Genomic DNA, 16,375 nt, shown 5'->3' with positions numbered 1-16,375 from the left:
CAACCAGTGAAATAACCAGGGAATTAACCAGGGAACTAACCAGGGAACTAACTGAACTAACCAGTGAACCAACCAGTGAACCAACCAGTGAAATAACCAGGGAATTAACCAGGGAACTAACTGAACTAACCAGTGAACCAACCAGTGAACCAACCAGTGAACCAACCAGTGAAATAACCAGGGAATTAACCAGGGAACTAACTGAACTAACCAGTGAACCAACCAGTGAACCAACCAGTGAAATAACCAGGGAATTAACCAGGGAACTAACCAGGGAACTAACTGAACTAACCAGTGAACCAACCAGTGAACCAACCAGTGAAATAACCAGGGAATTAACCAGGGAACTAACTGAACTAACCAGTGAACCAACCAGTGAACCAACCAGTGAACCAACCAGTGAAATAACCAGGGAATTAACCAGGGAACTAACTGAACTAACCAGTGAACCAACCAGTGAACCAACCAGTGAAATAACCAGGGAATTAACCAGGGAACTAACCAGGGAACTAACTGAACTAACCAGTGAACCAACCAGTGAACCAACCAGTGAAATAACCAGGGAATTAACCAGGGAACTAACCAGGGAACTAACCAGGGAACTAACCAGGGAACTAACCAAACCAAAAAACCCTAACTAACCAAAACCTCCCCAAAACGGCTCAAACCCGGCGCCTGAAACGGCCCCAAAGGCGCCACCAGGGTGGGAGGAGCCTCCACGGCCCCACCCCGACCCCACCCTGAGCCCTCCCACTGCTAAAGCCCGACTCAGGGGTGGGCAGAGACGACGCCAAGACTTAAGGCTGCGGCCTAAGCCCCGCTCATCGCTCCTGGAGGCTTAAAATTAATCTAAACCCTACTTGAGGGTGGGCACAGATGACACCAAGACTTAAGGCTGCGGCCTAAGCCCCGCTCATCGCTCCTGGAGGCTTAAAATGAATTTAAAGCCTGACTCAAGGGCGGGAAGAGACAATGTCAAGACTTAAGGCTGCACCTTGAGCCCCGCTCATCGCTCCTGGGGCCTTAAATAAATTTAAAGCCCTACTTGAGGGTTGGAAGAGACGATGTCAAGACTTAAGGCTGCGGCCTAAGTCCCGCTCATCGCCTCTGGCGGTTTAAAATGATTTTAAAGCCCTACCCGAGGGTGGGAATAAACGACGCCAAGACTTAAGGCTGCGGCCTAAGCCCCGCTCATCGCTCCTGGAGGCTTAAAATGAATTTAAAGCCCGACTCAAGGGCAGGAAGAGACAATGTCAAGACTTAAGGCTGCACTTTGAGCCCCGCTCATCCCTCCTGGGGCCTTAAATAAATTTAAAGCCCTACCTGAGGGTGGGAATAAACGACGCCAAGACTCAAGGCTGCGGCCTAAGCCCCGCTCATCGCTCCTGGAGGCTTAAAATGAATTTAAAGCCCCGCTCAAGGGTGGGAACCACCCCGCGACGGGCAGAGACGACGCTCAGGCCACGCCAGGAGCGCTCCCGGCCCACGCGACACCCAAAGCAAACACAAAACCCCCCCCAGCGCTCGGCGTCGCTCTCCACAGGCCCCCGCGGGCTACAAAGACGCCCGGGGTGGCTTGTACTTGCCTGCTGCAGGAACATCTGCATGGAGTCCTGGTTAATGACGGCTCCGGTGGCCGCCTGGCCCAGGATGATCTTCTCCGGGCTGGAGGCCAGGCTGGGGCTGGGCTGGGAAGCCCCCGGCTGCTGGGCGGGCGGCGGCGGAGGCGGCGGCGGGACGTTGAGCTGCAGCGGGGCGGGCGGTTGAGCGGCGGTTTGGACGGTGAGGATGGAGGATTGGTCGGTGGCGGGCAACAAGCCGGCTCCCGAGGCCGGTTGAGGCTGGCCGAGCCCCGGGCTCTGGCTAGTAGCCGAGGTTTGGATGCTGACAGCCTGGCCCAGGTTCTCGGCGGCATTGAGCATGGCTACCTGGTTGGGTAAGGTCACGCCCTGGATCACCGTTTGGCCAGTCTGGCCTAAAGAAGCGGCTACGGAGGGTTGGCTTTGAGTGGTCAAGCTGCCAGCCAAGGAAACGGGCATCTGGAAAAGCGCCGGCTGGCCCACTTGCCCGGGTTGGAGCTGGATGGGGGCCGAGAGGATGTGAGCAGTGCCATGGGCATTCTGGGAGGTCAGAACCTGGCCCAGGTTCAGTTGCCCGGCGATGTTCTGGTTGGTGAGGATCTGCGCCGGCAAAGCTTGGTTGGTGATCAGTTGCCCACCGGGCCCTTGGCTCGTGATGATGTGGGCTTGCCCGCCGGGGTGCGAGGTGGTCAGGATTTGTCCCCCCATGTTTGCTGGCAAAGCAGAGAGCTGCTGCGGGAGCTGCACGGCGGAAGCTCCCGCCAGTTGCCCGGGGAGTAAAAACTGGTTTTGACCCTGCAGCATGGCCTGGGGGACGTGCTGGGCCGGGATGACGATGCTGCTGCCCTGGTTGAGCAGGTGGACACTCATGGGTTTGCTGAGGGCTTGTTGCTGCGGCGGTGGCTGCTTGAAAACGTTGGCGGGGAGGCCCTGGGGGAAGCCCGACAGCACCACGTTCTGCCCGGGTTTGCCAGCCATGAAGGTCAAGTTTTGTTGGGCCTTTTGCTGCTGCAGAGCGGCTTCGTTCTGGATAGTCAAGGTGGCGTTGTTGGGGCCGAAGGGTTTGGGGGTGATCTGGTAGAGCTTCTGCTGCAGGACACCGGCGGGTTTGGGTTGAATCGGGGTGGGCGTCCGGTGGATGATGACGTTCTGGGCCTGCACCAAAGGGCTGCTCAAGTTGGAGGTGACGGTGAGTGGTTGGGAGCCCTGAGTCCCCGAGACGTTGCCGAACATGGAGTTGCCGTTGAGCGTGGTGGTGGCCACCGTCGGTAAGTTCTTTTGGATGACGAGGCCGGCGTTTTGTGGAGAAACCCCTGTGGAGGCCAACGTGACCTGCTGCTGCTCGGGTGCCGTTTGGGTGATGTAGCTGCCCACTGGCATGGTGGCCACTCCCGAGGGTTGAACCTGCTTGGCGATGATCTGTTGGGCTGGTTGGTTGATGGCCATCACTTGTTGGCCAACCACTTGGATAGGTCCGATACCCAGTGTCCCGCCGGGGCTACCGTTGGGCAAACCCTGAAGATTGGAGATGGGTTGGATGGTGACGTTGCCCAACCCAACTTGTTGAAGGAAAGGTTGAACGCTGATGGCTTTGTTGACCACCTCGGCGCCCACCGACTGCTGCACCAAGGCCTGGTGGGTCAGGACGGCGGGTTGCTGCAAGCCAATGAGGTCGGCGCCACCAGAAAAAATCTGTGGGGCACCATCAGAGCCCGCCTGCACCACGGGCTGAAGGGTGGGCAACTGGAAAGAACCCAGATCCAGCTCAGCCTCGGCCTCCAGAGTCTGCTCGGTGATATTGGCCTCTTGAAGGCTCTGCTGGAGGATGTCACAGGGTTGTTCCGAGTTGGGCAAGTTCGCCCCGGCGCTGGCCGGCGAGCCCAGGATGTCATCTTCCAAAAAATCAAGGTCCACGCTGGTGGTGGGTTGGCTCGGTTCGGTGCTCAGGTGGTTGCCGGAGGCCTCTTGGACGTGCAGCTGGCAAACAGCAGGTGGAGAGGCAAAAAAAAAATTTAAAAAAAAAAATAAAAAAAGAAGAAAGCGTTGAGCTCGAGAGCGGAAAAGGGCTTCTGGCCAACGGCTCTCACGAGCCAAGAGGCCGGTGAGATGGGCTGGGCTCACGGATGGGCTAAAAACTTGGCCTTTTTGAGCGTTACGCCCCAAAAAGTCCGAGGTCAGAGCACATCCCTCCCCTCCCCGACTCTGAAAAACGAAGCCGTCGTCGGGATGGGAAGCAGGAATTTTATTTTTGGGGGAAAAAAAACCCAAAACAACTAAAAATTCCAGGAAAACCCAGCCCTTTTCTTGAGGGAGATGAGCAAGCAGCAGCCGAGGGGATTTGGTGTTGCCCCCCTACAGCATCAGAAGGAATTTTTATTTTTTTTTTATTCCGTTATTTCCTGGGAGAACTGTGGAAATAAGGGAAAAAGCACCACGTGGCCCGTGCCAGAGTTTTAATTTTATAAAAAAACAAATGAAAATAATTCAAGTAGAAGTGAACCCCAACAGTTAGGCGAAGCGATTGGTTATATAAAGCAGCTTCACCCCAAGTCTTTGTAAAAAAAAAAATAAAGCGCAACGGAGGAAAAACATAAATAACAAAAAAAAAAAAATGAAGACTTATTACAACTGGAAATAGAGAAAAAAATAATAATAAAAAAAAAAAAAATCATGCTTGAATGGTATCCATGCAGAGTAACTCATGCTCGTGGGGGAAAATTATAAAAAAAAAAAGAGGATTTTTAGCATCTAATTCCATTTTCCCTCCGCTGTGGCGGCTCTGTCCTACAGGGAACAGACAGAAATGGGATTTTTCTTCACACCAAATTATTATTTTTTTTTTTTTTTAGGAGTTTTCCCAAACTTGTCGTCGCTGAGGCTGCAGCTTTCTCCGGCTCGGCCCGATTTTTTCCAGCCTCGGAGTTGGATTTTGGGAATCTGTGTGTGAAAATAACTTTTTTTTCTGCCCCCCTTTGGATGTAGGTCGGGGTTATTTCTTGCTAAATCTTGGGGAATAATCCCTGCATCCTGCTTTTTTTTTTTTGTTTGTTTTGTTTTTCTAGATTTGGGAAACGGATGAAAAAACGAGCCTACGAAACACAAAAAAGAAAAAAAAATAAAAAAAATGAAAAAAAAAAATGAAAAAAAAAAAAAAAAAAAGGAAAGGTTTCTAAGCTGATGTTCCCCAAGTATAAAGTAAAAAAAATACATACCCCAGCACCTTCAAAAAAGGCACTGGCTGCATCTCCTGTGTTGTCCAGGAGATCATCACTGTCAATCTGTAATTAAAAAGATTTTATTTATTTTCTTTAGATATTGTAGGAAAAAAAAAAATTAAAAAAAAAAATATTAAAAATTAAAAAAAAAAATGATTGTAGTTGGTGCCGGGCAGCCCCTGGGAAACGCTGAGCTCTGCCCCCGGGGCAGCAGTGGGGCAACGTCCCTCCCCGTCCCCATCTCCTGCTGGCAGGGACCCCAAATTTGGCTCAAAACGCCCCAAATTTGGCTCAAAACGCCCCAAAATCTGGCTGGTGGCTCCACACAGGCAGCGGCGGGAGCCGCCGGGCTGAGATTCATCCCGGTTGCGCTTGGCCGGAATCTTAAAAAAAGTCCTAAAAACTAAAACAAAACAAAAAAAATAATTAAAAAATAATCCTGAACTCGAGGGGTTTGTTTCTTCAGTCAAAATGAATTAAAAAAAAAAAAATTAAAAAATAAAAATATCAAGCAGGAGGTCGGTTTGCGTTCAGGTTTTTTTTTTTTTTTGGTGACTAAAACCGAGTCGTCGCTCACCTTTTCGGATCCATGTAAAAAATCGTTCAAGGCCTGAGGGTCGCTGGAAAAAAAATAAAATTAAATAAATAAAACAGATAAAAAAGCGTTTAGGGGAGGTGGGAGGGAGCCGCGTGATTCTCAACACCCCAAAATGTCCCCCCCCTCCCTCGTCCCCCCAAAACTCTCCCGAGCCACCGCGGTGACGTTTTGGGGCCGAGACGCGTCGGGGTGAAGCGGGTTCCGCGCAAAGAAATTGGGAAAAACGCCAAAAACGGGGGGTTTGTCCAAAAAAAAAAAAAAGGAAGTTTGGGTGATTTGCTGAGGAGCTGCAGGGTCTGAGCACCCCAAAAAATCCCCGTTGGTGGTGAACCCCCCTCCTGCCGCGGGATGGGGCTGGGGCGCGTTAGAAGTGGGACAGAGAAATGGGGGACGCGCGGACGGGCGCTGCTCGGGGAAAAAATCCGGCACCACGGCTGCCCCGAGGCCTCCCAGCTCCCCCAAAACACCCCAAAACTCTCCCAGCTCCCCCAAAACACCCCAAAACTCTTCCAACTCCCCCCAAAACACCCCAAAACTCTCTTAGCTCCCCAAAACTCTCCCAGCTCCCCCAAAACACCCCAAAACTCTCCCAGCTCCCCCAAAACACCCCAAAACTCTTCCAACTCCCCCCAAAACACCCCAAAACTCTCTTAGCTCCCCAAAACTCTCCCAGCTCCCCCAAAACACCCCAAAACTCTCCCAGCTCCCCCAAAACACCCCAAAACTCTTCCAACTCCCCCCAAAACACCCCAAAACTCTCTTAGCTCCCCAAAACTCTCCCAGCTCCCCCAAAACACCCCAAAACTCTCCCAGCTCCCCCCAAAACACCCCAAAACTCTCCCAGCTCCCCCAAAACACCCCAAAACTCTTCCAACTCCCCCCAAAACACCCCAAAACTCTCCCAGCTCCCCTAAAATCTCCCCAAGACTATTCCAGCTCCCCCAAAACACCCCAAAACTCTCCCAGCTCCCCCAAAACACTCCAAAACTCTTCCAGCTCCCCCCAAAACACCCCAAAACTCTTCCAGCTCCCCCAAAACTCTTCCAGCTCCCCCCAAAACTCTTCCAGCTCCCCCCAAAACTCTCCCAGCTCCCCCAAAACACCCCAAAACACTTCCAACTCCCCCCAAAACACCCCAAAACTCTCCCAGCTCCCCCAAAACACCCCAAAACTCTTCCAACTCCCCCCAAAACACCCCAAAACTCTTCCAACTCCCCCCAAAACTCTTCCAGCTCCCTCAAAACACCCCAAAACTCTCCCAGCTCCCCCCAAAACTCTCCCAGCTCCCCCAAAACACCCCAAAACTCTCCCAGCTCCCCCCAAAACACCCCAAAACTCTCCCAGCTCCCCCAAAACACCCCAAAACTCTCCCAGCTCCCCTAAAATCTCCCCAAGACTATTCCAGCTCCCCCAAAACACCCCAAAACTCTCCCAGCTCCCCCCAAAACACCCCAAAACTCTCCCAGCTCCCCTAAAATCTCCCCAAGACTATTCCAGCTCCCCCAAAACACCCCAAACTCTCCCAGCTCCCCCAAAACACCCCAAAACTCTTCCAACTCCCCCCAAAACTCTTCCAGCTCCCTCAAAACACCCCAAAACTCTCCCAGCTTCTCCAAAACACCCCAAAACTCTCCCAGCTCCCCCCAAAACACCCCAAAACTCTCCCAGCTCCCCCCAAAACTCTCCCAGCTCCCCCAAAACACCCCAAAACTCTCCCAGCTCCCCCAAAACACCCCAAAACTCTCCCAGCTCCCCCCAAAACTCTCCCAGCTCCCCCCAAAACACCCCAAAACTCTCCCAGCTCCCCCAAAACACCCCAAAACTCTCCCAGAACACCCCAAAACTCTCCCAGCTCCCCCTAAAATCACCCCAAACCCCTCCCAGCTCCCTCCAAAACTCCCCCCGAGCTTCCCCAAACCCCGGGAATGCATCTACAGACCAGAACACCCCCTCTTCCCACCCCCGTGTCCTCTGTGTGTGTGTGTGTGTCCCCCCAAAAAAAAATAAATTCAGGAGCCATGGGGCTACTCACCAAATTACATCTAGCAAGCACCGGCCGTCTTCATCATCCATGTCAACTGCAAAGAGGGGACAGAGGTGTCAGGAGGGAGCTGGGGGCTGCTCCTCGCTGCCCCCCCAGCCCCGAGGAGGATGAGGAGGATGAAGAGGATGACGCTGACGCCACCAACCCATCACCACAAACCCAAACCCGGTGGATTTTTGGGTTGTTTTCATCTCAACGACGGTGACCGGACAAACCCCGGTTGTGACACCGGTACCTGCACAACTTGGCGATGCCTCTTCTTGAAAATTTATTTTAAAAAAATTTAAAAATCCCACTTTTAGGTATTTTTAGCCCTAAAATTCCACTGTGGCAAAACGTACCCCCGGAGGTATTTTGCTTCAAATAGGTGGAATTGGAGGAGTTTGCCATCGATCACCTGAGATTTGGCACCCGGCTGCCTCTTCGCAAACTCGTTTTGGAAAATTACGGGGGTTTGGTTGTTGGTTTTTTTTGTGTGTGTGTGGTGTTTTTTTTGTGTTTTCCCCTTTTTCCCCCTCAGATCGGCTCTACAACTGCAATCCGGGCAAATTTTGTATAAAACTCCCTAATGAGACTCAACTCATAAAAACCACAGAGGAGGAGAGATGCGGGGAGGAAAAAATAAAAGTCAACTACCTCAAAAGAGCGTAAAAAAACCCAAACAACAACAAAAAAAAAACCCCAACGGGATAAACAAACCTGAAGTTCAGGGGTTTGAACAATCCGACTACCAAGAGTCGGGTGTAATTATTTTCACGATCTGCAAATGAATCATCCCAACTCAATTAATTACCCCGGAGCAGCCCGTTAGCGCCGCCGCCGCCGCCACGTTTGATTTTTCTGTTCTTTCAAGAGCTCTGCTGAGTATTTAGGAATTCCAGAAATAAGATTTTTTTTTTTTTTTTTCCCCCCAAGTTTGAGGTAAAACCACCCCCGAGGAGACAGAGCATCTGGGACAAGAGGGAGAGTTGGGGCGTGGATTGCGATAATAATTAAAAATAAGCGATGGAAACGCGCGGCGGGATTTGAGTTCTCAGCGTAAATGTAAATTTGGGATATTTCTCAAATTTCAGGGGTAAAAGTGTTCCCTTTCCCCACGGCTGGGGGGTGGATGCTCTGGGGAAGGGTTGAGTGTGATGTCCCAAACCATGAGCAGACAGGGCGGCTGCGGGATCAAATGGTTTGAGGACAAAAGAAAAAAAAAAAAAAAAAAAAAAGAGGAATTCCGGTGATTAAATGGGTTTGAGGAAAAAATTTAAAAATTGGAGGAATTATGGTGATCAAATGGGTTCAAGGAAAAACAAAAAAAATTGGAGAAATTATGGGGGTTAAATGGGTTTGAGGAAAAACAAAAAATATTGGAGAAATTATGGGGGTTAAATGGGTTTGAGGAAAAAAATTAAAAATTGGAGGAATTATGGTGATCAAATGGGTTCAAGGAAAAACAAAAAAATTGGAGAAATTATGGGGGTTAAATGGGTTTGAGGAAAAAAATTAAAAATTGGAGGAATTATGGTGATCAAATGGGTTCAAGGAAAAACAAAAAAATTGGAGAAATTATGGGGGTTAAATGGGTTTGAGGAAAAAAATTAAAAATTGGAGGAATTATGGTGATCAAATGGGTTCAAGGAAAAACAAAAAAAATTGGAGAAATTATGGGGGTTAAATGGGTTTGAGGAAAAATTATAAAGAGTGGAGAAATTACGGTGATCAAACAGATTTGAGGAAAACCAGAAAAATTAGAGGAATTATGGGGATTGAACGGGTTGGAGGAAAAACATAAATTAGAGAAATTACGGTGATCGAACGGGTTTGAGGAAAAAAACAAGAAAATACGGTGATCAACAAGGTTCAAGGCAAACCAAAAAAAACTGGAGAAATTACAGTGATCAAACGAGTTCAAGGAAAACCAACCAAAAAAAAAAAAAAAAAAAAAAAATCAGAGAAATTAACAGATTTCCCCCCAGATTCGTTTGGCCGCTGGACTTGACGCATCTTCCGTGTTGCCGAGGTAGAACGAAACCAAAACGCCACCCGGGGGATCAACCAGTGACCCGTTTTCTCCTCTTTTTAACCCAAAAAAAACCCCAAAATAAATAAATTTTTTAAAAAATAACACCCCGGGGGCTGGTTTCACTCCAACCACCAACTCCCTCAACCTCCAGCAGCTCCTCAGGAGGACGGCGCCCGCTCTCCGCCTCCCCCCGCCTCGACCGCTCCCTATATATTATTTTTCACTTCATTTTTACCCCCCAAAACACCTTTTTTTGCAAAAATTTTAAGACGCGTTTAAAACTCTTGCTGGGTTTTAAACTTTTCAGAGAGGCTCTGAGCCTCGTGCGGCCTCTCCCTTTTCGACCACGAGATCACGGGGCAACGGGAGGGTTTCGCGGGCGTTAACTTTGCACCTGGGGAATTATATTTGAGGCTGTTTAATTAAAAAAAAAAAAAAATTAATTATTCTTTATGCAGAAAAATACCACCACCCTAAAAAAAATAAATAAAAACCAGCCAGGATGTGCCGTCGTGGCACCAAGGATCCTTCCCGACACCCAACGACGTTCTCCAGCCCCAGCTCGGGTGACGTTTTGCCCCATTTTGTTTACGGCGCAGCAGAAAAATGTTATTTTTTGGCAAAAGCTCAGTTTTAAACATTTCACCGGACCGGTGACAACACCAGGCTGCTCGCCCCGTGCCACACTGGGGGATGCTCCGTGCCAACAGGCATCGGGTCTTGGTTTTGTTACACCACGGTGCTCGACGCCGGGTTATTTTTTGACCCCGTGACGCTGCGGAGGGGCAAGGAAAAGCCTTTTGCCACCAGAAATGAACTTGCCGGCCTGGGGAGTCCCTCAAAAGGAGACAGAGAAACGGTGAGACCATGGGAAGTTTCTCTTTGCAGAATTGTCTGGGTTGGAAAAGACCTTGAAGATCCTCCAGTCAACCATCAAACCAACGCTGACTGTTGCCAGCTCCTCCAGATCCTCCAGTCAACCATCAACCCAACGTTGACCGTCCCCAACTCCTCCAGATCCTCCAGTCAACCGTCAACCCAACGTTGACCGTCCCCAACTCCTCCAGATCCTCCAGTCAACCATCAACCCAACGTTGACCGTCCCCAACTCCTCCAGATCCTCCAGTCAACCGTCAGCCCAACACTGACCGTTTCCCAACATCCCTCAGTGCTGGGTGAACCCGACTCTTCAACCCCCCCAGGGATCCCGGGGACTCCCCCCCTGTCCTGAGCCTCTTCTGGTGGTTTTTATCCCTTTTAGCAAAGAAATTTTTCCTCGTATCCAGTCTGACCCCGCCCTGGGCAGCTTGAGGCCATTCCCTCGGGGCCTGGCGCTGGGGCCTTGGCTCAAGGCTCCTCCCCCCTCTCTGCCCCCTCCTGGCAGGGGGTTGCAGAGGGCCAGGAGGTCTCCCCTCAGCCTCCTCTGCTCCAGACTGAACCCCCCCAGTTCCCCCAGCCGCTCCCCAGCAGACCTGTGCTCCAGACCCTGCCCCTTGCCCTTCTCCGGCCACGCTCGAGTCATCCAATGGCCTTTTCGGGGTGAGGGGCCCCCAAAACTGAACCCACTCAGCGAGGGGCGGCCTCACCAGGGGGCAGATCCCTTCCCTGGCCCCGCTGGCCACGCTGGCGCTGACACAAGCCACGATGCTGTTGGCCACCTTGGCCGCACTGTTGGCTCATTATCAATCAATCACCCCCCCCAGGTCCCTCTTTAGAGCCTCCCCACCCTCGGGGGACCAACACCCCCACCCAACTGGGTGTCACCTGCAAACTGACCGCGGGGACACTCGATCCCCTCATCTAGTGGCCCCAAAACCCAGCCCTGGGGGACACCAGTGGTGTTAAACCGGATTTAACGCCGTTCCCCACAACTCTTCGGGCCTGGGACATCCAGTTTTTGACCCCACAGCGGAGGTCGCATCCTTAATGCCCGGATTATTCCCATCAGGAAAAGCAACACCCCACACACACCCCCCCCAAATTAATCCAGGCAGGACCCGCGGAGCGAGGGCACCCCCAAAAGGGATAAGGCTTTGGGATTTCCAGCCCTTCGTAATTAGAGATAATGATTAAAACATTAATTGGTGTCACCCCTGTGATAACTTTGGCAACCTGGGGCCACCCCAAGGCGCCGAAATGGCACAAATCACCCACACGAGGCTCGGGGCAAACGGGGCTTCCAAGCCGAGGAGCCGCTCAGGGGGTGAAAAAAAGGCTCAGCCTAACAAGGAGCAGTTTTTAGAGGGGGGTATAAACAGCGTCGCACAGGCGAGTCGTGGCTAAGCGCGACCTACGGATCCTGAAAGAACCAAAAAAGGACCAGAGCACCTTGGGAAAAGGTTTTTTTCCCTTTGAAAGGAAATTAAGATTAATTAGGACGAGCCTGGCTGGTGTAGAAGGCCCAGCTTAATCGCTGCTCCCACCAGCACCGGGCGCACAAAAATCCCTCCCACGAGAGTATTTTGTTGTCTGTTCTACCTAGGGAGCAGCGGCCTCTAGAAAAAAAAAAAAAAAAAGAAAAGTAATAATTTAAAAACCGACGAGGTGAAAACAGGAAAAAGTTTTGGTGAAATTTAATTTCCCGCCTAACAGCCCCGAGCGTCACCGCTCCAGCTTAACAAAACGAGCCGAGGCTGAAGTTTTCTCGCCACAAAGGTCAACGTCAGGGGAAGGGAGGAACGGGGTGAGGAAGAGCACAAAAAAAAAAAAAAAATATAAATCTCTGCCTTAAACTCCGGGATTTAATTTAGACCAGGTGGAGAACTAGAATTTACGCCGAGCAGCACTTGGGTGTCCCCCACCCATCCTCTCCGGACAAACCCACCGTTAAAACACACATCCACGACTCTAAAAGCCTTCCGAAATTAATTTTAAGGGGATCCAGCCGCTGGGCAAAACATAATTTTCAGGAGCTGCTGAAATCATTTAAGAAAATCTGAACTCACTTGGAGCAAATTTGGGTTTTTTTGTTTGTTTTTTTTTTCCTTCCGGACAGAATCCCTTTCGTTCTCTCCGCGTTTCGTGCTCTCACCGCGGAATAAACTCGAATTACGCCCGACGCACAGAGTTTATACCCTCGCCACCAATTCAATGTTTTCTTTTTGTTTTTTTTTTTTTTTTGTTTTGTTTTATTAATTAACGTTTGCTTTTATCCCTCCGGTTCTCTCAGGCTTCCTCTTACCCAGGTCATTGATAAAAACACACGTGAGACACACACACACACACACACCCCCCCGCCAAGACCAGCGGTCTTCTAAACGAGCGGAAAAATCGAAATTTTTTGCCTCGACGAGGAAAACCAAATGGAATAAGGATCAGGCAGAAGATACCAACACCTGTGGGCGGGGCGACACCAAGGGAAGTCCCAAATTTTCCGCCCCCCTGAGGCATCGATGGTGAATTTATCACCCATTTCCCAAGAAAACGTCAACCGAGGACACAACGTGCTCAAGTTTCTCATCCCCCAAACGGGTCGTTTTGGGGAAAATTTGCTTATTTTCCGCCTCGACGGTCAATTTATCCCCCGTGTTTTTGGTAAAGCTCTATTGGGTATCGCCACAAGTTGTCCTCTAAGGGATGAGTCGCCTTGGGAGTTTCACCAAAAGAAAGATATTTTCATTATTTCTACAGGAAAAAAACCCAGAATCACGCAAATTAAATCGAACAGCAAGCGGCTCCCGACACCGCGAGAGGGTCTACGAGGGGTTTAGTTACTGTCCCTCCTGATGAAAACCCTTATTTGGCTTTAAATCACCGTTAATTGAACGTCTGGATTTTTTCCAGGGTTGAGGACGTGAAGTTTATGCTCTAAAAAGGGGGGGAAAAAGAAAAAAAAAAAAACCAACAAAAAAACCTAAAATACCGATTTTTGACAGCTCAAGGCACGCTGAGAAATCCTGGAGCAACAACGGGAATCACAAGCGTGGGGATGAAAAAAGGAAACTGTGCCCGTTTCGTTGGTATCCACCTCTTTTTCCGGCATCCCGGGAGATTTATCTATTATGCAAAAAAAAAAATTAAAAAAAAAAATTAAAAAAAAAATTAAAAAAAAAGGCGAGGAGAAAAGCATCTTCCGGGGAAACAAGGTGGAAACGATCGTTTCCGAGGGATTTGCAGAGTCTGCCGGGAATCGAGGAAATTTCCATTTCAATGCCAGGGACCTCTCCCAGCTGCTTTTTGCTGGATTTTGGGGATTTTTCCCCAAAAATCCTCCCCCAGATCCACCCCGGGCGCTCACGTGTGCAAACAAACCAACGCCTCCACCCCAGCAAGTAAAAACCGCGGCGGTTTGATTTGCTGGGTGCAATTAAATATTTGAAATATAAACAGTTCCCTGGGGTCTTTTTTTTTTTTTTTTCTTTCCCTTTTTGGCCTTTTCCTTTTTCCCTTTTTGCCTTTTTGCTTTTTCCCTTTTGGACTTTTCCTTTTTGCTTTTTTTCTTTTTGCTTTTTCCCTTTTTGCTTTTTACTTTTGGCTTTTTTCCTTTCGGCCTTTTTCTTTTTGCTTTTTTCCTTTTTGCTTTTTTCCTTTTCCCTTTTTCCCTTTTTGCTTTTTCCCTTTTTCCTTTTTCCCTTTTTCCCTTTTTGCTTTTTTCCTTTTTCCCTTTCAGCCTTTTTCTTTTTGCTTTTTCCCTTTTTGCTTTTTCCCTTTTGGCTTTTTCCCTTTTTCCCTTTCGGCCTTTTTCTTTTTGCTTTTTCCTTTTTCCCTTTTTGCTTTTTCCCTTTCGGCCTTTTTCTTTTTGCTTTTTCCTTTTTCCCTTTTTGCTTTTTCCCTTTCGGCCTTTTTCTTTTTGCTTTTTCCTTTTTGCTTTTTTCCTTTTTCCTTTTTCCCTTTTTGCTTTTTCCCTTTTGGCCTTTTTCTTTTTGCTTTTTCCTTTTTGCTTTTTTCCTTTTTGCTTTTTCCCTTTTTGCTTTTTCCCTTTTTGCTTTTTCCCTTTTGGCTTTTTCCCTTTTGGCTTTTTCCCTTTTGGCTTTTTCCCTTTTTCCCTTTCGGCCTTTTTCTTTTTGCTTTTTTCCTTTTTGCTTTTTCCCTTTTTGCTTTTTCCCTTTCGGCCTTGTTCTTTTTGCTTTTTCCCTTTTTGCTTTTTCCCTTTTTCCTTTTTCCCTTTCGGCCTTTTTCTTTTTGCTTTTTCCCTTTTGCTTTTTTCCTTTTTGCTTTTTCCCTTTTTGCTTTTTCCCTTTCGGCCTTGTTCTTTTTGCTTTTTCCCTTTTTGCTTTTTCCCTTTTTGCTTTTTCCCTTTTTGCTTTTTCCCTTTTGGCCTTTTCCCTTTTGGCCTTTTCCCTTTTGGCCTTTTCCCTTTTGGCCTTTTCCTTTTTGCTTTTCCCCTTTTTGCTTTTTCCCTCTTGGCCTTTTCCTTTTCGCCTTCACTTTTTCCCGCTTTTCTTTTTTTTTTTTTTTTTTCCTCGCAGCGACTTAAAAAAGGCAACAACCCAACCAACCCAAAGCCTGAACATACCACCGACAAGTGGTTATTTTTAACAGACAAAACTCCCGATCGCCGCTCCCACATTTTGCTCCTTTCCCCAGGATTTCACCCCAAATTTTTTTTTTGGCCTCCTTCCTCTTCCAGCGACTCGATCCCATCGATTCCACCAACCCAACCGGAATTAAAAGAGCGACTGTTGCCGCGCTGAGGTGACGCACGGAGCAAAAACTCCCCCGGGATGGTTTGGGAGGTGGGAAAAAAGGGAAATAGGGGGTAAAGCGGAGCCTAATCGTGGCACTTAGGGCTCCACGCAGCGCCCAAGACGCCATTAAAACGCCATTTTGACACACGACGCCAACAAAACCCCCTGCTTGGAGCGCGCCTCGGCGTTGAGGTGTTTATCGACGTTATTTATTCGCCCCCAAAAATTGAAAAGTAAAGGTGTTGGAGGCAGCTGGGCGCAGCCTCGGCTTTCCCTGCCCTTTCCCCAGCCTGCCCCGCTCCTCCGCTTCCGCACAACCCGTCGTTAGGAACCTCGTGGGTCATTAACCTCTCCTTTTCACAACTCTCCTCACAACCAGGCCGGGGGAATCCAGAACGTTCCCACCGAGAAGGGTAAAACCACGGCAGGACTGGGATACCCACGTCACCCCGTGAGGTCATAAACCCCCCCAAAACACCCCACGCGGGGCGAGGGGGGGAAGTTTCAACGGGTCCACGTTGAGGTTTGAGGAGCCTCAACTCAACGAAGAAGCCAAAACGCGGGCGCTCGAGCGCCGCCGGATTTCAAACTCACCCCCCACCCCCCCCCCAAAATCCTTCCGTGGCTCCTGGAATTCTTTAAACCCCTCGAAGGCAAAGCCTGATTTTTTTAATTTTTATTTTTTCCCCCCTCCCCTCACTGATAAAAAAGCCCGAGTAGCTTCTTTCGGCTGCGGATGCAGCGTGCTGTCATGGAGACCAAGCTGCTGGGATGCACGACTGACCCCCCCTCAACACAACCCCATCTCCCCCCCTACAACAACCCACGTCAGGAGGGTCCCCCCCATCCCCAAAACACACCCCAAGAGCCTTTTTTCAGTTCCGAACACAAACCAGCGGGGAAAAGCAGCGCGGTGCCCACGCTCCCAAGCACCGAAAGGCTCAAAAAGAAAATTAAAAATTGATAAAAAAATAGGTGGGGGTGGCTTTTTTCTGGATTTACTGGGAGTTGGAAGCGTGTAGCGCCCCCTCCCTCCCATCGCTTCCCAAAAAGGGGACGGGGATGCCCCTCTCAGACTGGCTCCGTCATCAAAAACCAACCAAATATTCCCCCAAAATAGAGTTTGGTTGGTTGTTTTTTTTTTTTTTTCCCCTCTTAAAAATATCTTACAAGATATTTTCTCATCGGGGAGAACGACGCCGGCGGGATTTGATGTTTTTAAATCATTCACCACGTCCTCCACGTTTCTTTTCAACTGGTCGCCATCCCCTTTTTTAACACATTTTTTGAGGAGAAC

General features: G+C 49.4%; 1 protein-coding gene across 3 annotated transcripts in view; it reads right to left on the bottom strand.

Annotated features, from left to right (window-relative positions):
* The window catches only part of BICRA (BRD4 interacting chromatin remodeling complex associated protein), a 50,917-nt gene that overhangs the window by 22,634 nt on the left and 11,908 nt on the right, over window positions 1-16,375 (bottom strand). The window contains exons 2-6 of one of the 3 annotated variants that reach the window (XM_074930762.1): window positions 13,314-13,447; window positions 7,426-7,471; window positions 5,373-5,415; window positions 4,793-4,858; window positions 1,587-3,557 (exon numbers count right to left, since the gene is read on the bottom strand). In XM_074930762.1, coding sequence (XP_074786863.1) covers window positions 1,587-3,557; window positions 4,793-4,858; window positions 5,373-5,415; window positions 7,426-7,466 — 2,121 coding nt within the window. In that variant the 5' untranslated portion in view covers window positions 7,467-7,471; window positions 13,314-13,447. Of the gene's footprint in view, window positions 1-1,586; window positions 3,558-4,792; window positions 4,859-5,372; window positions 5,416-7,425; window positions 7,472-13,313; window positions 14,978-16,375 lie in introns of those variants that run through there. The other 2 variants (XM_074930761.1, XM_074930763.1) reach the window with 2 other exon arrangements.

This window comes from Athene noctua, chromosome 35 (assembly GCF_965140245.1).
Source record: "Athene noctua chromosome 35, bAthNoc1.hap1.1, whole genome shotgun sequence".
In the NCBI taxonomy this organism is placed as follows: Eukaryota; Metazoa; Chordata; class Aves; order Strigiformes; family Strigidae; genus Athene; species Athene noctua.
This window is presented reverse-complemented; position numbering and strand designations above follow the sequence as displayed.